At 34.4% G+C, this 22,292-nt stretch overlaps 1 protein-coding gene and 1 long non-coding RNA gene across 6 annotated transcripts; both read right to left on the reverse strand.

The window, feature by feature from the left end:
• Positions 1-1,464: 1,464 nt before the first annotated feature.
• Positions 1,465-10,294, reverse strand: LOC112173854. 5 transcript variants are annotated; one of them, XR_005801210.1, is made up of 12 exons: positions 9,801-10,294; positions 9,610-9,657; positions 9,438-9,529; positions 8,530-8,579; positions 7,065-7,313; positions 6,813-6,937; positions 6,180-6,221; positions 5,997-6,070; positions 4,615-4,668; positions 4,351-4,405; positions 2,522-2,581; positions 1,465-1,746 (listed from the first exon to the last, which is right to left on the reverse strand). It is a non-coding gene; the product is annotated as an uncharacterized LOC112173854 (long non-coding RNA). The 5 variants fall into 5 exon arrangements; XR_002925741.2 differs by having other exon boundaries at positions 7,028-7,313; XR_002925742.2 differs by having other exon boundaries at positions 7,028-7,313; positions 9,610-9,662.
• A 1,957-nt stretch (positions 10,295-12,251) lies between these two features.
• On the reverse strand, positions 12,252-19,188 carry LOC112171080. Its single transcript, XM_024308316.1, has 5 exons — positions 19,148-19,188; positions 18,286-18,445; positions 17,894-18,137; positions 13,543-13,983; positions 12,252-13,312 (listed from the first exon to the last, which is right to left on the reverse strand). The coding sequence occupies exons 1-5, from the start codon at positions 19,186-19,188 to the stop codon at positions 12,252-12,254; spliced, it is 1,947 nt and encodes a 648-aa protein (XP_024164084.1).
• Between the last annotated feature and the right edge of the window lie 3,104 nt (positions 19,189-22,292).

Below are 22,292 nucleotides of genomic sequence, written 5' to 3' on the forward strand. Positions count from 1 at the left end.
ATGTTTAATTGATGTGGGTAAGTGGGTTTAATTGATTTCAAAACTTATCAAGGTAGATCAATGGGTCTTCTTTCTGCTGTGCAATTGTTGTGGGTCTAATTGATTTCAATACTTATCATTTTATCAATTGTTGTGCTATCTCAGTATCTCGGCCAGGAGCTTAGCCTCATTCGAATGCAAAGTAGTCAGTTCAAGTTTATAGAGTTAACTTTGCAGATTGGGCTTGGGTTTATTTGCTAGCTATTTCGTCATATCCAGGGCTTTATATTCATAACAAACTTTTGGGTTGAAAAAAAAAAACTATATATATGATGTATATTTTTTGTTTATATGTATGTTTGTTTCATGAAGCTCACTCGAATTCTCAAATTATCGAAGTCAAACTCCTCTCTGGCTCTCCCATTCTCTTTGTCCATCATAAATTCTCATTCTTCTTGTTCTTCTTCTTCACAAAAAGGCCTAAATTACAGACTAAATTCAATCTTTGAACACTTGAACTCTCAGGTTTTCATCTCCCCACTCTTGCATTGGCACACTGTGCATAATTGTACTAAAAAAAAAATTTTGGGCTTCGCCCAAAGGGACACATAAATATGTAGCCCTTCCTATTTTAGAATCCTAGATCCGCCTCTGAATGGATTCTAAGTTCTGTTTATTAGCTGCAAGATGAGCTTTAATTTGAATAAAGGTCTCTTTCGCTCGAAGTCTCTACGGTTGGAGATTTAATTGTAACATGTTTTGTTATTTCAAGATAAAGAAAAAAGAAAAAAAGTCTACATAGAGATAAAAGACAGCGCTTCACCGTCTTTGAATTTAAAATGGAATCTAAATTTCTGCTTGGATGGTCTCAAAAGTTACCATTTGTAACAGACTGCAATTAAAGAAGAAGCCTTCTGTGATATCTAAGCTCTTTGAAGTAGATAGGAATCTGGTAAGACTCGACAATTCCAGGCAACCGGAAAACCCTTGTCTTTTATAACATTCGAATAGTACTAGGTAACGAAGAAAGTGTTGATGCTTGGGGAGGAACACTTGAGATCGCGTGTATATATAGAATCTAGATGATGAAAGAATATGCTGGTTACCATAATATATACATTTATTTCACTCAGGTGCTGAGTTGTGTGTAACCATCATTCACTACCTGCATTGGAGAGCAAACAATAAAGGAGCCACCTGATGTGAAATTTCAACCTAACAAAAGTTTGCAGTAAGCAAATAGTGCAATACCATAGGTATTCTTGTTTCGGCAGCAATTTTTTTTTTTTCAATTCCCTAAAACAACCGTCCATTGAAATTTCATTATATCTTCTGGAGTTGGCTAAAATTCGGTCCCGCGCGTTGCCGCGGGTTTTAGAATAAAATCTGAAAGTTTAATAGGATCAAGAATGTAGTTGAGAAGTAAATTTTATAACAAAAGATGTATATAATGTCCTAATAACATTACCACTAATGTAGATGTTGTGTTCAAAAAAATTGGCTTTCATAGTTTAAAGTTAACATAGTTACAGTTGCTGCTGGGGCAGCTTCCAAAAAATAGGTTATTCTAGTTACAAGCTAACGGATCTGCTTGCCAAAAGTAGGTGGTGATGTCTATTAGCCTAGTGAGGGAGTGTTATGGAGGTTGTCCAAAAAGTTGCTTCCTCCAGTTCTTTTTACACAAAAAGTGTCATCATACTCCAGTCTGTTTTCTCCTTGTTGTTGAAGGACTTCATGGATGATCCTGCTGATTCAATGCTGCCTTCCCTGTCATTGAAGAAGTGAGAGATCACGAAGTGTATTTAGTGATCAGATGTTATGCAGAAATAGCTTATTAATACTGATATTTTGGAAACTGAAAGATTTTTAGATTGAAGATGAGAGGCAGAACACAAATTTTTCTATATTGACCTCACTTAATTAAAGGTCTACAATCACCTTGGTCAGTGCAAAATGTTCTTAATCCAGAAACTGAACTGAGTTTCTAGTGGATGAGATTCCCACATTGTTCTGTAGTATCTAAAAACACTCGGCTACCGGAATAGTATTATTAAATGAAAGCTGCTGATTCTCTTTTAGTCAGTGTAGAAGACCAACCAATGCAAGACTGATTTTTTGGAATGATACCAATAACTGTATTATATTTCAAACAGAAAAGAACAAAGAGCAACATGCAAACATGTTTGAACAACATTACAGAATAGAATATCCTAGACCAAGCAATGCACACATTGAGTACATCTAGAACAACATTACAGAACAGAGTATCCTAGTTCAAAAAAAAAATGCCTCTATATATTTTCTTCACAGCTCTGTCACAGCACTCATCTATCATTGTTCATTGAAAATATAGTAAATGTATTCCAATTCATGAGTACATTTGCTTACTGTGTTCCATGCAAAATGAAAACATTCTAAACCATTTGCCACTTCTGTTTGCAGTATTTCTTAAAGACTCTAAGCAAGTTCTAACTCATATGCAAATTGAACCAATTTCAGAAATCAAAATAGGGAAAAGATAATCTAGGAAAGAATATCTAACCTGCAGCTCTCCTACTTTCCTCAACACAATTCCAAAACTTGCCTTGAAAATCGTAAACTCCTGCACCACCGAAAACACCATACAATCTTCACTGAAAACATGTATAGTCAAAGAAGAAATCATACGGTTATACAGATTCAGACCTAGCTATTTCTTATTAATGGGAAAACAGAACAGACCTGTCTATGATTTTATTGCAGTCTTCTTTTAATTATAGTACTCTTCAAGAGAATATGAAGAATGAACAATGACTTTTTATATATTCAGTAATCAAGTCGGTTGTACATAAAATTGAGTAACTCTCAATTAATTGAAACATCAAGCCACTAATTAACTTATACTACACAGATAAAGATACAATCAAATATTAATCCAACCAAGCAAGCCAAACTGCACAAATCAAAGAGAAACCAAACAGGTACAAAAATTCCTCCACTAAATGACAAATACAAAGTTTCACAACCTACTATACACAACTCTAGTATTCTTTTACTTTTATCTGAAAGTTTAGGACAGAAAACTTGCTGCACAATTTCAACTAATAATTCAAATGCTTACTTATAACATTTTAAGTAACTTCTGACTTAAGAGAACTCAAAAGGTTTAAAGCACTAAAAAGCTTTAATTTGAAAGGACATATTACTTCTAAGCGTTTCACTTAATGATTTGTATTGTTCGCCAACCATGTTGCTGCTCATTAAGCAGAAGAAGTATATAAAATAGAATTGAAATTTCCAAGAAATGAAGTCAGGAAAAGAGAATTGAATTGAAATTGAAAAGAAAATTTTGTTCCAATTGTAGACAGTACAGTCAAATGAATCCCCAAAATGAAAAAGAAACTGTACATCACACACCTAAGAAGGATCTAAGAAGAAAGAAAACCCAGATTCAATGGTCATGTTGATCACTATAGACTATTAATGTCCAGATTCAATATGATAGTGCAGTAACATATAGATTATAGTGATAAATGTCTGTGAGTTTAAAAAAGCTGGTCTTCACAATTTCTTGAATATATGTAACTTTTGAGCTCCAACTACAGAAAAAACAACAAATGAAATTTTCGATAGCTAAAGAAAAATAAAGTTAAAAGAAACAGAAACAACAATTCTAAACAAAACAAATGAAATATACAAAACTCATAACCATGTTACTCTTAACACATTCTTTTGTTGTTTTGAAAAAAAAGGCACTTTTTGTTTGTTTTTTTGTTTTTGATTAAAATGGAATTGCTTTCATTAGAATGAAAACTGAAGCACAACTGACAACTCTTGGTCAAAACAAAATGCTTAAATAGGTTATTCCTTCTCTACATCAACTGGATATATCTTCTCTGATAAGATTTTCAACCAATGGAAGGTTACTTTCCTTCTAAAAGGCTGAGTCCCTAATGTGTATGCCTTCTTTGGCTAAACGATGAGCCACTTTGTTTCCAAGTCTTGCGATTTTTCTCAATTTCACTTCCTGCAATTGCTAGAAATTGTAACTTCAATGAAACTCTGACAGAAAACCAATTTGTCCAAATGAATTCCCAATTTTGATCACTCAATCACACAACATTGATCATTTGTACATAAGTTATCAATTACTCCATAGTTTTTATATATGTACACATACAGATAAATATATACACTAAGATTGTTATCCAGAAAAGTGGATACATATTAGACGGAATGGTTTAACAATGAAGATGAAATCAATAACAAATCAAATTAAGTATAAAAAATAAGCAAGCATATTTACATTAACGTAAACGTACACATAGCAGGTAGAGGGGTTCTTGTGTGTCAGTGTATATAATGAAATAGATGTATGTAAAGAGTGATTACCTGGTTGTTTTTTCTTCCAACAGAGTGATTAAAGTTGCAATTCCCTGATGAATATCTGTTTGCACAAAAACAAATGCTCAGAAACAAAGTTAATACTTTTATGAGTTTTGAAACAATGTCAACAGTTTTGTTATATATAGTTTCAAATAGAATTTGTCATATCATAGTATGTGAAAAAAATTAAACTTGTATTCGTATCATTTACAATTAGATTCATATACAAATTAATGAATGATTTCGAATTATGAAATATAAAAACCATACCTTGAAGCTCTTGCAGTGAGTTACCCAGATCTCAAACTGTAGAACCCACAAAATCTGCAGAAGATAAAAATTAATATTAGTTGAAACCTAAGAACAATAAATAATTCAATAAAAATTGCAACACATAAAAATTGGGAGAACAATAGTAAAAACAGGTTTTCTTTAGAAATCAAACCTGTTCTATTTGTTTTCAGTACAACTTTGTATTCTGAGATTAGTAATACAATCCGAGTTTCGGAGCAGTTCAAAAGTAAAAAACAAAGATTATGATAGAGAATAACATTCTGGACAAAAACAATTGAATTGAATTTGTTTTGGTTAAGAAAACAGACAAATAAGAAAACTTTCAGTCATGTGAATCATAAACATTGAAAAATTGGTTAATCTATGTATAAAGATGAATGTAATCATCATATGAAATCGAAACCTCACCAAGCCTTTCCTATGTCAATTTCATATGGCCGCAGATCAGTTTTCGATTTCAAATAACAATGAAGATGAAATCAATGACAAATCATGTTAAGGCTTGATAATCAACAAATCAGTGCACCAAATAGCTTAAATTGGTGAATAGCTAGCTACAACATTTTGACATCATAGGTGCAACCGATAGACTAAAGCTTTGCATAATTTTTCAGTCACTCAAAAAATCACCAACTCACATAGAAATTCTAGTGGTTTACTAAACATACAAACTCCTCTATCCCATGCGCACTACAATTGACTGTTCTTAATTCAAAGAATTTCTATAACTCTCCAAAAGCAAAAAGAACACATTTTCAATGCAACCCAACAATACCCAATTTTTTCTTTTGTCTAGCTTCCTCTAGAGTTAGACAAACACAATGAAAATTTGTTCGTCAGTGAAGAACATAGTAATACTCCACTTGCAAAAATAACACATTTTCAATGTAACCCAACAACACCCAATTTTTTCTTTTGTCTAGCTTCCTCTAGAGTTAGACACACGCAATGAAAATCTGTTCGTCAATGAAGAACATAGTAACACTCCACTTGCCTCAACCTCTGTGTGTGTGTGTGTGTGTGTGTGTTTAAACCTTTAAACCTACAGAATCAAAACAAAACAGCTATGACCACTGCAGGTACCATGCACTCAATATAAGGGTGTTTTTTTTTTTTTGCAGGTATCAATTTTTTTAATTTTTTTTTGGCATTGTTGTATGATTGATTCCAAATGCAACATTTTCCCTGAAAAATTAAAGCAGTGCAGGAGATTCTGGGGATTATTACTGTACATCAAGTACGGTATTTTATATAGCCAAAGAATAATGTAAACTATTCCAAAAGCAAGAAGGTGAATATGCAGCACAAAATTCAACCTGATCATGTCATTCATTAAATATATCAAGGGAGACACTTACCAACCAAAGTCTTAATGTGCTCCCTTCGGTCAGCGAGCCTTCCAGCTGCAATGGTGTTATCTTACTGGAAGTACCTGACAGAAATCGCAAAATTGAAATGCCAAAAACAACTTTGAGTTTATTACATCATATATAGGAAGCTAAACTTTAGTTCATAAAAACGAAAAAGAGTATCTTGATTACCTAATCTTTTAAAGGCCAGCTGTTGTGTGAAAATATATATCACTGCAGGGAAGAAACAACAAAATGTTGCTTTTGGAATCAAACATAAAGCAATGCCGGGAAAAAAAAAAATTGGTACATGCAAATAAAAACACCCAAAAAAAAAAATTTCCAAAAACCTGAAAGCCAAAGTTCTCAAATTATTCTTACCAAATGTATATTTCAGAAAACAATTGCAATTATTTTCTTCGATTAGTTAAAAATAGTATAATGCTTCTCTATACCCTCTAACGTGTTTTCCACACATACCCATGACACCATCAACACCATTCATCCCAAAACAGAAACCAACATTCAAATCAAGATTCAAATTAGCAAATATCGATCAGGTGCAGAAAAAGCCTTGCTATCATCTACAATGAATGATCCCAGAAACATGCAAACACAGAAAACCCAAAAACTCAAAAAACTCAATGATGCCAAAAGACATGCAAACATAGGAAACCCAAATACTCAAAAGGAAAATGGGAGAATTGCGATTATGAAACTAAAAGCCCGCAAACCCAATTCATAACACCACAGAAACCATCTCCAAAATCAAAAATAAATAAATAAATAAATAAAAAAGGAAGAATACAGCAATAGATAACTCACCTTAAAGAACTTCTGATAACCCGCTTTGGAGTCGAGTCTCCTTTGGTGAAGTACCACTAAGCAACAGTTTCACTAATCACATACACCCAAGCCTCTGACAAACGCAATTTCACAACCGTAAACTCCTGCATCACCGAAACCTCAAATCAGTTATATGCAAGCAGCAAACAAAACCCAAATCGAAGGAAAACAAACAGGATCAGGACATGCAGAACCTATTCTCTACAATTCTCTCGCTCTCTTTCACCCTACCAACAACAGAGACACAGAGCTCAAACGAAGAGAGAGAAACAGGATCGCGTTCGTCAGCTCAGCAAGTTTTATACCAAAGTCAAACAGCAAACCGCAATTAAGCCAACAGACAAAGGGTAAAATCATCATTTTACTATGTCAGAGCGGATCGAGCCGTACTGTTCATAAGCCGATGAACAGTTAACTGAGAATTAGAAGATTATAAACTAGAATTTGTGCCGCACGTTGCTGCAGATTTTGAAACGGAATCTGAAAGTTTATAAGGATAGAGAATGTAGTTAAGAACTAAAGTTAAGAGGAATAGAGAATGTAGTTGATATGATCACTGCACAAAGTACAATATGCATTACCACCAATATAGATGTTGTGGTAGCGTTCAAAAATAGATTGTCATAGTTTAAGGCTAACATCGGAATGTATGTAATAAGTTTTCAGCTGACCCACAAAAAGAGCATTAAAGATTAGATCAATGATTCAGTAAAGTACGCATACACTGTGAAACAGATTTCAAACACGACAATGGTGAATTGCTGGAAGGTAACTTAGTTCACCGATGACATTAAAAGAGTTTACTCGACACATAATGTGCTTCAAGAAAATTCATCAATTTACTGAATGGTACTATGTGCAAGGTACAAAAAGTACTAAATGAAGCTAAATTTACATATATGACTTCAGCTCCTAATAATGCTAGATGTCGATCATATTGATGTTATGATTTGTTGTATTCAACATTTTATAATAGATTTATTAAATACAATTTGATCAGTTTATTTGATTTTAATTCAGGTATTATGAGTACGGTGGAAAAAAAAAAGTTTTAGAAATGAAGAATCATTTTCTACAGTTTGATTTCTTTGTAACCTTTTTTCAAATATCATTGATCTTGCTACATCAAATGTAGTCAATCATATTTTAAAATGAAAAATGATAAGTAGTACACAATGGATTATTCAAGCAAATAACCACAATCAATCTTGGCATCAGTTATATGTTGTCGAGCATTGAAACTTTGGTCATGAAGAAGAAGATAAAACAGAAAATCACTGAAAATGCAAATAATCAAACTCAGTCTCCAAATATGCAGACACTTACTGCAGATTTCATTTATTAGGTCCAAACCATGGATCATATCCTGCATAAACTCTAGAGTGTGATTTCCATTTTAGGTCTTAAATTATATAGCAGATGTTCAAGTTCACCTCTGTAACTTTCACATAGAGACTTGGCTCCCAAATGCAAAAATAATACAACAGAAAACTATTAAATATTTTCACTTCCTTTCATTTCCAACTGGAGCTTCTTTAATGATTCAAAAAAAAAAAGGGTAACAACCAACTAACATTAATTCCAGCACCCATAAATCAGAACCATCTTAGAAATGATGCAAAGCTTCTATTTTTCATGAAAAAGAGTAAAACTTTAGATGGAATTACGAATTGGGTAATGCAGAAAAAGAGATTACCTCAAATTTGGCGTTCGATCTTGTGGCACTCTTGGTCAAGTTTATTCTGCCTGAAATCAAATAATAATTGAAAAGTATGACAATGCATTCAATCACATGAGCAAGAAAGTCAACAACATTCAAAATCCCTAGAGTGAAATCTTAATGCAAGTTATATATTAGCTCCTTTTGTTTTCCTTTTCTACTATGTACTGTAGCCTAGGATATATTCAAATTAGATTTTAATAGCTTAGTACTATAATTGACCCTTGAGTATGACATTAAGAAGTAAACCAAAATCATAGACAAAATAATTAATAGAAGATAAATGAAATACCTCTTTTTTTTAATAGCTCTTTTTTTTTTTCATTTTTCTTCTTTAGCCTATTTTGATGCTATAACTTTTCTCGCTAACATTGGTATGTCTATTGACGGTAAAAACTTGAAAATACATGTACAGAAGGAACTGAATGTTTTAAATCCAATTTGAAGAAATACAATTTAAACTCTATTTAAAATACAATGTAGAGGAAGAACTGAATGTTCTAAATCCAATTGGAAGAAATGCAAATTTGAGTCTCAGCAATGAAAAAATATAAATCAGTACACCCATTTGAGTCTGGCTAGAATACATGATGTAATACATTTCACCAATCCATGATATTTATAACAGGCTCTTTTTTCTAATAATTTTTGTGAATGTCTAACCTATATATCCATGGATTTACTATGAATCTAATGCATACAGTATACATCTTCAATCAAATAATGTGAAGAAAAAAAAACTCTGAATCTGCCAAGCCCAAGCTAAATTCACACTGCACATTATACACTCTGAATAAAAGAATGGCCTAAATGTCACATGATCACACTATGAAAACATTGAAATCAAATCACAATTGTATGAAGGGTAGGAGAAATTAACTCACAAAGCTCTGAGTGCTGCAGGATGAAAATAAGCAAAGCAGTTCTCAACGTTTAGTCACAACAGAAAACCAAGCTTCTTGCTCAAAACAACCACCTACAAATACAAATAATTGGATTAGACAGACATTAATAACTGACACCAATGATAAATGAGACGCAGCTTAAAAAGTCAACCTTTCAACAGTTATTATCCGGTTCTTCTTCCAAGTTCCAACACGATCACTAAACTTGCAATTCAATAAAATAAAGAAAAAAAACACAGAGCAGCAAAGATAAGACAACAAAACACAGAATCATTATTCGAACAGCAGATTAAGAAGGAAGAAGAATTTTATGCATCCCAGTCAATCACTATAAACGATTACCTCTTCTCCCTTCACAATTCACACTCCCTTCCAACACGATCACTGAACTTCAAATTCCCCGGAGCAACCCAGACTCTTCTTCTTCTTCTTCTTTCAAAATTACAGGCTATCAACCGATGTCCTGTCCTCTACGTTCGGAACCTCTTCTCCGACAATATCTCTCCTTTCACAGTGTCTCTCTATCTCTATACCTCTTCTCAAACAAATCCAGATCGATCACTCCTTTTTTTCCTTTCACAGCCTCTACCTCTCTCTCTCTCTCTCTCTCTCTCCACCAAAGCAAATAGAAGCTCTCAGAAGTAGCAATCAGCAATCACCAAAACAAAAACGATGATCGAGGCCCTCCCCGCTCTCTCTCTCTCTGTCTGTGTCGATAGAGCATAGGTGAAGGCTCAGCAAACGTACAGGTGGCAGGGGATAAGAACATTATAGAAGAATGGCAAACTTTAATTGAGACAAAACAATGAACGGCAAAACCATCATTCAATTCCAGCACAATAAACAGTGCTTATGAACAGTCTTTCAACGTTCAATAGGCAATGGCAAAGCCGTAAAAAAAATTCAAATGATGGCAGTAATATTGGACAGAAGAGTATTGTGGCCCAATAATATTTAGGGAAAATTTTAAGAACAGTGCACGAAGTTTGGCCCACTATTAATTTTCGTACACGAAGTTACAAATTATGAATTTTGATACACGAACATTTGTTCCCGACTAAAAACTTGTACACGACGTTAATGACGCCATTAGAAGGTGCGCAATGTGGCAATTTTTGAGGAGTAAATATGTCCTTTCACTGTTCATCCTCTCCAAACCTCTCTCCCCTCTCTCTGCAATATCAGATTTTTTTTTCTTCTTCTTCATACCTCAATACAAATTGTTCTTCTTCTTCATTTGGATTCTACCATTTGTTTCCTTCTCACCCTTCTTGATCAACCCGAAATGCCAACCCATCAAATAAGGCCAAGCCAAATATGGTTCTAAATAGCCTTCCTGATCCCATAAACAAAATATAACAGTCCCTTCCTCAGGATGAGTTCCTCTCCACAAAGAACACCATAATCCTAATCCAACCTGAAACCAGCCTCCCACAAATCGAAACCAAAATCAGCACCTCCCATTTCCACAGTATCAATTTCCACAGATTCATCTCTCTCAAAACTCTTATAAAACGTTTTCTAGGAAATTCTTGCACAAAATCTCCACCTAACCAAAACAAACTAGAAACTAAGACCTTACTGTAGGCGAATTCGGCTGCTCCGAACCATATCCTGCACATTGCAAACACAAAAAACAAGAGGTAACACAGATGAGAGAGAGAGAGAGAGAGAGAGAGAGAGAGAGAGAGAGAGATCCAGAACTAGAGTCACGAAATCGATTTCAAATCAGATCTAATACAAACAGAAGAAACAAATCTAAGTGAGTGTGAACGGAGTAGAGGCTTCACTCACCTTGAAAGCCATTGTGAATACCGAGAAGGAAGAGAAGAGGCACGAGCATAGAAAGCAGAACCAGATCTAAGACTCCTACCACCAAACCTTTCCATCTCTTCTTTCCGGCGTATGCCATCTCTCTCTCTCTCTCTCTCTCTCTCTCTCTCTCTCTCTCTCTCTCTCTCTCTCTCTCTCTCTCTCTCTCTCTCTCTCTCTCTCTCTCTCTCACCGCCATCGCCTCCTAATCCGATATCATACCACCGTAAATTTCCCCATCCATGGCGACGATTCCAACTGCGATTCAAATCAGCATCGATGCCTTGACGTTGATAACGTCATTAGGGACGGTGGTGGGGAGAGAGGGATGATCGGAGGGCTGAGAGAGGAGGAGGGTGTAGGAAGAAGAAGAAAGAGGAGAGATTATAGAGAAGGGTTGTGCGAAGGAGAAGAGAGATGGGTTTGCAGTGAAAACCCTATTCTACCCTTCATTATATGGATAATGACATACCCACTGACGGGGTTATTGACGTCGTGTATAAAAAGTTGGTCGGGTTTATAAGTTCATGTACCAAAGTTCATAATTTGTAACTTCGTGTACGAAAATTAATAGTGGGCCAAACTTCGTGCACTGTTCCTAAAATTTTCCCTGAAGATGGGCAGAAATATCTCAGTAGGTATTTAAATTTGTTGGCAATAGTTCAGTTGAGTTTCAAATCACATGAAGATCTAATGTCCTTGAATAGTCAGACATTATTGGGGGGCAATAGAAACGCAATAATGTTTTTATTGCCCCCCAAGAAACCACCTGTAAGCAATCATTGGAACTCAAATCTGTTGAAAATTTAACTTCATTTATCTAAAAGCAATTAAAATCAAACCAAAAGTAAAAATCTGTCAACCTGAAAAGAATAATGGTTGTTTGAGCCTAAATATAAACAATTATGGCCCCCCAATAAACCTATTACTACCCCCCAATAGAAAAATGGAAAACCTATCAATCCTTTACAGACACATACACTACTGCTGGACAAGAGGTTCTGTGCAGCTCAACTTGTTATGAGTGCCCATTTTGCCGCAACGGCCACAATGAATCAGCTTCTTTTCAACCTCTCCAACAGACTTGAACCGCTTCACCCTAGGCCTCCCAGGTGGCCTCTTCGCAAGGGGAGGTAATATATAGTCAGTAGCAGATTCAGAAGAAGACATATTGACATTGGTTATCAACCGGATAGGAAAACTGTAGCTCTTCTTGAACATATCAACATGAAAGTACTTATCAATATAATCATAGACATTTTCAAAGGCAGCTTGTATTGCAGCAAGGCCGTGAGGACAAGGAAAACAATTGATCTGCCATTTCACACATGAACATGAATGATCAAAAATGTTAACTACATAAGAAAAGTCAGATCGAACCTCGTAAACTCCAAGGCTAGAATAATGGACACTAAAACGACGAGATTTCTTTATCTGCACCTTCAACCTTTCCTCCATTTTGGGAGTTAGTTCTGTGGTCCAACGGTGTGCCTCATCCCTCCTCTCACCCATCTGCTCCATTTGTTTTATTCTAGTATGATCCAACATACAATAGACCGGCATCAAACGCTCAATTGCAATCCAAGAGTTAAATGATTTAGCAATCCCATTAGCCATAATTCCATATCGGCAGCTAGTATAAAATGTGCGGCACCAATTTTCCACAGGGATTTCAGCAAGAAAAGGGTCAATAATCTCGGCACCACCAACTTCTCTAAGCAACCACAAATTAAAACGGTATTCCTTCTTAGTAGAGGAATATGCAACCTTAGCAAACTTCTTCTTAACATCTTTTATCAAGACAGAATCACCTTTACCCCTATATTTACCAGCAAGATTTGCCACCAAATGCTTGTAACAAAATAGGTGAGGATGACCAACAAATACCTTATCGAAAGCACTCAACAGTCTAGTACCCCGATCACTAATAAATGTGATGGCTCTTCCTTGAGGTTCAAGCAAACTCTTCAAATGCTTAAAAAAGAATGTCAAATTTGCATCTGTCTCAAAATCACAAAAACATATGACTAGAGGGTAGAAACCTGCATAAACCAGAACACAAAAAAATCAATCTACTGGGGGCCAATAATGTTTTTATTGCATGGCAGTAAACTATTGCAGTGTGGCGCTGCACCGCAAAAATGATATCAATAACAATAAAAGAACTAAAACAAGAAATATTAAAGACATAATTGAAGAAACTAAAACAAAAACAAATATTACTGGGGGCCAATAATAAAATTATGGGGGGGACAATAAAGTATACAGCTACCTTGATTTCCATTCCGTCCAGTAGCAGAAAGAATCTGACCCTTGTAAATGCTTTTACCGAATGTTCCATCAACATACAACACAGGCAAACACAATTGGAAGCCTTCAACACAACCTCCGTAAGCTACGAAAAGCCTCTGAAAACAATTAGTAGATGTGTCAACTTCCAACACAAAAGAAGAGCCCGGGTTACTCTGCAAAACAGTTTCCTTATACCAAGATAACTTCTTGAACGAATCTGCATTGAAACCATAAATCACTTCCTTAGCCCTATGCTTTGCTTTCAAGGCAACCTTGTAGGAAATATCAAACCCATATGTTGATTTGAACTTACTCATAATCTCCCTTGGCTTCAATGAAAGATTATAGCTAACATCGGCAGCAATGCAAGTTTTGTCAACCTTAGATCCCAAAAGCTTGTGCTTTTGAGTCCCAACTACCACTACAAGAAAAATGGCCTTTTACAAGGAATTTTTTCCTTGTAAAAAACTGGAAATTCCTTGCATTAACCCAAATGCAAGAAATATTCCTTGCAAAGAGGCCCTTGCAAAAGAGCAAATACAACGACTTGAAAATTCCTTGCATTTGAGTTCACAAATGCAAGGAATTGTCATCTCCTCAAATGCAAGAAATTTAGCGCCTGAGGTTAACTATGGTTAACTGATATACAAGGACAATTCCTTGCATATCATTCCTTGCATTTGGTATTAAAAAAATTATAAAAAAAATAAAAATGAATAAAAGAAATTACCACAAATGTCATTCTGAATTTTTTTTATTCCTTCAATTAAATACAATTAGTTCAAGTGTACATACAAACAAAAAAAAGAAGTGTGCATAACAAACTGATGCTACCCTTTCAAAAAAAAAAAAAAAAATTGATGCTACTAAGCTATAACAAGATTAGCAAAATCAAGATACATGTACACAAGTAGAGACACCAGAGCAAAAATTAGCAAAAATGCAAATCACTGAAGCTTCGGGTGAGTGTATTTTGGTGTGGAGAGAGTTGTCCATACTCATGTACTCCCGAGATCCCCTCAAAAACTTTCTGTTTGAGCCTTCAAGTGGCCATTTTCTTGCTCCATTATGAGAATATTGGAAGAAAGCCAGTCATTAGAGTTCAGCGCTTATGTAACTTAGAATTGTTAACTGTATTAAACAATTCAAGCCATAAAGAAAACTCCAACTTGATGATCATATAATCTAATTAAGAAAGATGCTTAGTCACGTGAAAAGAGTCAATTGCATATCAACTAACAAATCATCACACTAAAATCCAATCATGTAAATAAAATTAAGTGGCTTCATGAAGGAACACCTATTTCGGTACTTTACATATATATTTAAGCCAAAATATGAAGTACAATTATAATGTTTCATTTAGGCGCAGCCAGAGTACCTTGGCATACAACTTAAGGAACCAACCCATACCATAACAAACTCAGTCAATTACAATAGAACAACTAATTTCATAACAATGAATGTAAAAGTGCAGCAATAACAACTACAAACTGATGTGAAGTAGAGAACCAAGTTAATCTATATATTATCCAATAATAAGTTCTATCAATTTTCTAAATTTCAATTAAGGCTTGTGTGTGTGTGTGTAAAACTAAAGTTTGATTTCTCACCTAACTACATCAGACAATATAGTCCAGCACGCACATATTTAGTGTCACAAAGAAACTGAATCATAAAAAAAAAGAAAAAAAGATACATTTCCAATACAAGGCAAAGCAGGATGGCAAGAATGAGATGTTTAAAGGTCAATCTCAAATTGGGATTTGCAACCCAATATTTCTACCACATATGTTTGGTATCTGTCATGAACAAAAACTAACTCAAACCCAATAAAATAAACTCAATCTTCAATCATTGCTCCAAAATCAAAATCCAGCAAGTTACTTTGTAGACATTTTGCTGAAAGTGTGCTGATTACTTCCAAAATGTTGTCCATTTTATAGTTAGTCCTATAGTTGACATAAATTAATTAATCCAACACTTTACACACTATGTATTTGCTTGACTAGTATGTGCTCATTCTTTGAAAGCAATGGCTTGGCAGCCATGAATTCAATTAAAAGTTAGTAGCAAAATGCTTATGTAAATGACATGAATTCAATTTAAATTATTTTCTATTGAATGTTTTAGTTAACCATGCAAATTCTATATACCATTCTAAACTTGACATATGACTTAAATATAAACAACTTGACAATGAATCTACTAGTATAGGATGCCAACTTCCTATGTCTTAGGACATTCTCCAAGAATGGAACTGCATAAGAAACATAAACATATTAGGTTACCGTCCTACCACTCAAATATTTGTGCAACTACAAATATGGGCAACCAACAATATAGGAAATGAAAGCAGTAGTAAGTACAGGGAATAGAAGCAGGACAAGACGCTCTGAAATATCATTGGGGAACTTCTCCTAAACAAGCCACTTAAGTTGGAATAAATCAATTATACACAATTACTATAAGATTCAAAAGGCAGGTATTATTCTTGGTATTTCCAACTTCATGAATATAGCTACCTGTTTGCTATCATCTCCACTATAGTGAATCAAGATCGTCAAATTTTTACTCCCATACAAGCAAGATCCACCAAACGCAAATAGCATGATATATACATGATGAACCTGATATGACAATCACAATTAGATTCAACCTCATGAAAATTAAAAACAGAAAGCAACAAAATAGACAGCACTTAAGAACAAGAAAATAATACATGATGAATTATGATATACAGCATTACTGTGGCTTTGCCAAGCGATCAAATGAAACTCAGTTCAAATATGTCAAAAGTTTACAACTTCATTGCTTTGCTATTTTTCAATTTCACAACCCATATTGAAGGGACATAAGGTTCAAATGCCTACCCAAAAAAGCATCTGATTGTGCATGCTCGGAAACATTTAAATCCAAAGAAACTAGCTAGGCTAAGTATTATTTCCTTAGAGAGCAAAGTTTCATGAAGTGGTTGAAGTGCAAACAAATTAAACAAGTAAAAGAACCATTGTTGAAGAACAAACCAGACCCACTTCATGTCTATAGGAAATCAAACTAAAATAAATAACTATGCATATATCCATAGACATTGAAACTGTGGAGGGACAAACAGCAAATTGATTACAATTTGGATAGAAGAAATGGGAAAAACAAAGTATACCCAACACCAGGTATGGATTGAAGTTTTTGTTTTAGGAAGACCCACAATGATTTGAACTTTCAGATTGTAAAAAACTAAGACTAGAAGCACGTACCAGTAACAAAGGTGAAATTCCTCAAAATCTTAGTTTCCCGGCAAGTGCTTAGTCCAACAAACATGTGAAATCAAAGAAATTTTCAACCCCAAGTAAAGTAATGTAAAGAATTGAACTTTGAAACCCAAAAAACAAAGAAATGGGAGTGAAAAAGTAAAGTCATCTTGTGTATTGTGTTCTTCTTCATCGTCTCTGCAAAACAAAAAGAATTTTAGTGAATCAAATTAAAGATATATTAATTGAATGGCCACCAAGTCAGAATGAGTTTTGGACCTATTACCATTGCACAAAGACTTTGAATATGTTAAAGTAATCAGAGAAGAACTCAAAAATGACTAGAGATATGATGTGGATTTTACTCAGTCACTAGATTTTTCCAGATAAAGCTATAAAAGAAAATGAAAGAGTTTTACCATTAGCTATTCAGAAATTAAACCCAGAAGTGAAATTGAAAGGTCAATCTCAGAAATTAAACCGACAAAAAACTCTTGGAAGAAAATTTAAATCCATGAGAAGAGAGACCTTAAAAGTTCGGCAGCAAGAGACCAAGTGAAGGTGGCGATGATGACAGCGACGCTTGAAATTGAGAAACTAGCTTAACTTCAATTTGGGAATGGGTATTCATGTGTAGTACCAGATCCTCATAAAGAAGGTAGATATGTGTGGTTGAGGTATTCAGGGATATAGGGATCTTCTTCAACCTGGAGTAAGAGAGAGATTTTTGTTAGTTTTCTCCAATAGCAGAGTGATAGACCCGATGTGTGAATAGTGAAGGGTCGAGCAAGGAATTAACTCGGAAGTCTTTGCATTTAGATTTCCAATGCAACGATTATAAAGGAATATACAACGACCTTACCAGTTTTTGGATTTCAAAATATTAAATACAAGGACTTGTTACATTCTTTGTAAATGCTAAGAGGCAAAAGCAAGGACCTGCAGTATTCTTTGGATAATGCCATCAAATGCAAGGAATTTTGACTCCTTGTATTACAACCCGTTGCATATGCCAAAATTTGTTGTAGTGTACACCCTTGCAAGTGTGAATATTATTCAACTCTGTTATATAAAGGCAACCATTGGCAGATGATGAAAGAGCGCGAAGATGCCAATCATAACCTTCGGTTCCAACATTTGTACAGACTGCATGAATACGGTCCAAATCATTTCTCAAAAATACAAACTCAAAACCCACTGCAATTGCATACTTCCTGAGCTTCTCACGGAGCTCAGCTGCACCATGAAACTTCTCCCCGACATGATGAATATAAGAACTCCACTTATCAGACAAATACGTCTTGTGAACTTCAGTCTTAAATGCCTCCCAAAATAATCGTCTTCATCAATAACTACCGAACAACTATCCATTGAACAAGTTCTGCTGCAACTTCCACCAATCTTTAAAATAGAAATCTCAACACAATCTAACTTATGTATTCTAGTAGTGCAGAACATCATCTGGAAATCACGATAACTGAATACTGAAGCTCAATAACATCACTTGGTAAAAACTGGAATGTACGGAAAATGTTTTCATACAAGTCAGAATAGTCCATACATTGATTCAAAGGAATCATATAACCTTTGCCAGAGTAAATGCACCTAGCAACCAAAGGATCAGCCATAATCCTGGAAAAAAAAACAAAAAAAACAAGAGAACAAATCTATTATTGACCCCAAATAGTCATATTATTGATCCCCAATAAACAGATTATTGACCCCCAATGATTTAATCAAAACTACCAAAACACATCAGAAGTAGTACCAAATTATTTTTAAAATAACGAAAAGGATAACTGGACAACAATTACAACGACTTAATAACACCTAATAAACATTACTGCCCGCCAATACACAGATTATTGGTCCCCAATAATATAGTCAAAACTACAAAAACACTTCGAAAAAATGTAATAAATTGCTATTCAAACAAATAAAAAGATCATTAAACAACAATTATAGAGTCTAAATAACAATTAAAACACATTATTGGTCCCTAGTAGAAACATTATTGCCTCCTAATAATATAATCAGAACTACCAAAACACTTCAGAACCAGCTCAAGACTAACACGAAGCATGAATTCACCAAAAACAGCACGAAGTTAACACATAAATTCAAAAATAACACAATACACTCAAAAAGACCTGGAAATTCAAAATAGAACTGCAAAAACAATTCAAAACCATATCAAACATAACCCAAAGCTCTGATTTAGAAAAATCAGTTCGAAGTTAACACAACAATTCGTACACAAAAAGACCTAAAATCAAACAAATTAAATCGAGCTAAAGTCAAACAGTAACAAATCGATTAAGAAAATAAGCAAACCGCAATGGAGGAACACAAAGAGTATCTCCATCTCGCTCCATGTGAAAATCGCAGCAGATCTTCTCTCTCTAGGATTCTAGGAATCGCAGGTCTTCTATCACTAGCTCTAACTACAAATCACAGAGCTTCACACACTGAAATAGCACGGCTCCTCTCTACTATCTCTAGAAATCGCACAGCTCCTCTCTCTCTCTCTAAAATAGCAGAGCTCCACTCTAAAAAATCAGGGAGTTTCTCTCTCTACAAATCCAGCCGATCCTCTCTCTCTCTAAAATCAGAGAGATTCTCTCCCTAAATCCTGTTTCTATTACAATTTGAAAGCGTTTCAGTTATAGAAGGGCAAAACAGTCAAAAAATTTGGATAAAACAAGCCCGTTTTGAAACTGTTGGGTAATTGGGGTTTAAAAATGAAAATTATTATTTAAGTGGGCAATCTCTTAGAGTGTTTGGGTAAGTGGGGTTAATTAACCCCAAAATTGGGTAAATGATCATTTTCCCTTTAAATATTTGTAGAGTGAACTAAGAAAATGATAGAGTGGCAATAGACGCACCCTAACTAAATTAATGGACGAAGAATAAGAAGTGGAAAAGAAATTAAACAACAACAAGAACAAGCACTAGTAAGGTTGCCTTCTTTAGATAGATTTGTACATGTTTGCACTGATCATATCTAAGATGGATCCAACAATTAATCAGTTGCAAACTAGGAAAGTCCTAGTAATTAAAACCCTGGGGCTCAGTTACAAATAGACATACGCAGAGACCCACAGGAGCTCTCTTGAGAACCTAGCTCAATGAGAGTTTTAATGTAAATAGGGAAATTCTTACTAGACATTATTCAACCTAACCGGATCAACACTTGGCGGAAAAACTTAGCTGCCTAATGACCAGCAAAACTATAAAAAGGACAGCTATGATTACGAGATTGATTAGTACCAGGGGCGGAGCCACCTTGGGGTCTAGTGGGTCCCGTGCCCCACTGAGATTTTTCGAGAATAAGTAGTATAGAGTTTCCCGTGGTAACTAAATGTTAAGTTGGTTTAGTGGTAGCTCCAACTTTCTAGCTACTAATATAGTTGCAGGACCAAGGTTTGAGTCCTTTTGCAGCATTAGACTAGTTTTTTTTTTTTTTTTTTTTAAACTTAACACTATTATTTCTTATCATTTTAAAAATCAAAGATAAAATATATAACCATCATAAAGAAAACTATAAATTTGATTAAAAAATATTGATATTTTTGTAACTTTATTATAATTTATTAATTTTTATTAGAGTTTGATTACTTGATATATGCAAATTTTTTTTTTAAAGATTTCTGGGTGCCCCACTTGAGTTTAATTTCTAGCTCCGCCACTGATCAGTACCATCACATAAAATTTAATTTTCTCCCAAATCACATACGCTCCAATACATGTGCATATAATAATAATGGTAAGGTATAATGCTTTCGATCTCGCCGTTTGCCATGACACCTACAGTGAGTGTTAAGAGAGAGATGAGGTTACATGACATGAAATGAGATTATAGGACAGGGACAGCAAGCAGAACTGGTCATAATAATCCTTTTTCCTTTTTTTTTTTCTTATGATCAAAAGACAATATTTCAAATAATGCATCTATTCCCGTACTCCTGTCCTGACATAGTGTGCCACCTAAAGTACTACGGCCTCTACTTTTTTTTTTTTTTGGTAAAAAATCACAAATAGTCATTGAGTTATGACTTATTCGACATTTAACTCACTGTATTTTCAATAATATCACTTAACTAACTCACTCACTTTTACATCTGTCTTTCACTTAACTCACTGCTGTTAATTCTACTGTTAGAAGCCGTTAAAATTGAGGGTATATTTGTCAAAACATTTAAAAATACATTTTTAACTTTAAAAAAATCTAAATTTATCAGATTTTTTTAAATTTTTGGAATTTCTAATAAAAAAAGATTTTATTTTAATTTAAATATAATTTGAAAAAAAAATATATACCCTCAATTTTTAAAGTTAGAAATGCATTTTTTAAGTGTTTTGACAAATATACCCTCAATTTTAATGGCTTCTAATAGTAGAATAAACGGCAGTGAGTTAAGTGAAAGACAGATGTAAAAGTGAGTGAGTTAAGTGATATTGTTGAAAATATAGTGAGTTAAGTATCGAATGGGTCATAACTCAGTGACCATTTGTGATATTTTCCCTCTTTTTTTTTTTTTGGTCTGATAGTACGCCTCTACAGCCACTTGATATTTTCCTTAAATAGAAACATCACGCAGCTAGCTATAACATAAGAATCAAATATTTTAAATAAAAGAATTCTAAAAAAAAGCAACCGTAGGTACCCTTTTTTTTTTTTGAGAAGCAACCGTAGGTACATAAAATGGTTAAAGCTTTCACATTTAGTTCTTTTATTTCTTTTTAATCAAAAAACCATAGAAAATATATGTAAGAGAAAATCAGAAAACAAACAAGTAAAAGAGGTGAACAAGTTAAAGCTTTTGACATTTAGTTCACTTATTTCTTTTTACTCAAAAAAAAAAAGGGGAAATGATCATTTACCCAATTTTAGCTTAAAAATTGCCCACTTATCCAAACACTCTAAGAGATTGCCCACTTGCCCAAACACTTTAAGAGATTATTTCCCTAATACCCAATTAAGTATTTATTTATTTTTGGGACAATTTTACCCTTTTCTTCTTTGTCACTTAGAGAAAGAAGTCATTGGAGACCTTGCTTTACTTCGTTGGCGAACTCCGGCGTCTGGTGACCCGACTCCGGCGACCGGTGACCAGAATCCGGCAATCGATTACCAGAATCCGGCGACCGGTCACAGGAATCCGGCTACCGAACTGGTGACCGGATTCCGGCGTCTGAATTTATTGCCCCCTAATAATACCCAGTAACCATATTATTGCACCTCAATAATCATATTATTGCCCTCTTAGTTAATTGCATAAACACTCAAAACAAAAATGAATACACTACAGGCACAATTGATCAATTTATATGCATATTATTGCCCCCCAATACTCATAATATTATTACCTCCTAATAATTATATTATTGCCCGCAATAGACATGTATAACCACTCAAAAACTTGTTTTTTTTATTCTTCTTTCTTCTTTCCTTACAAAGCCTTCTGCCAAATTTACC

Source organism: Rosa chinensis, chromosome 6 (assembly GCF_002994745.2).
Source record: "Rosa chinensis cultivar Old Blush chromosome 6, RchiOBHm-V2, whole genome shotgun sequence".
NCBI classification, from domain to species: Eukaryota; Viridiplantae; Streptophyta; class Magnoliopsida; order Rosales; family Rosaceae; genus Rosa; species Rosa chinensis.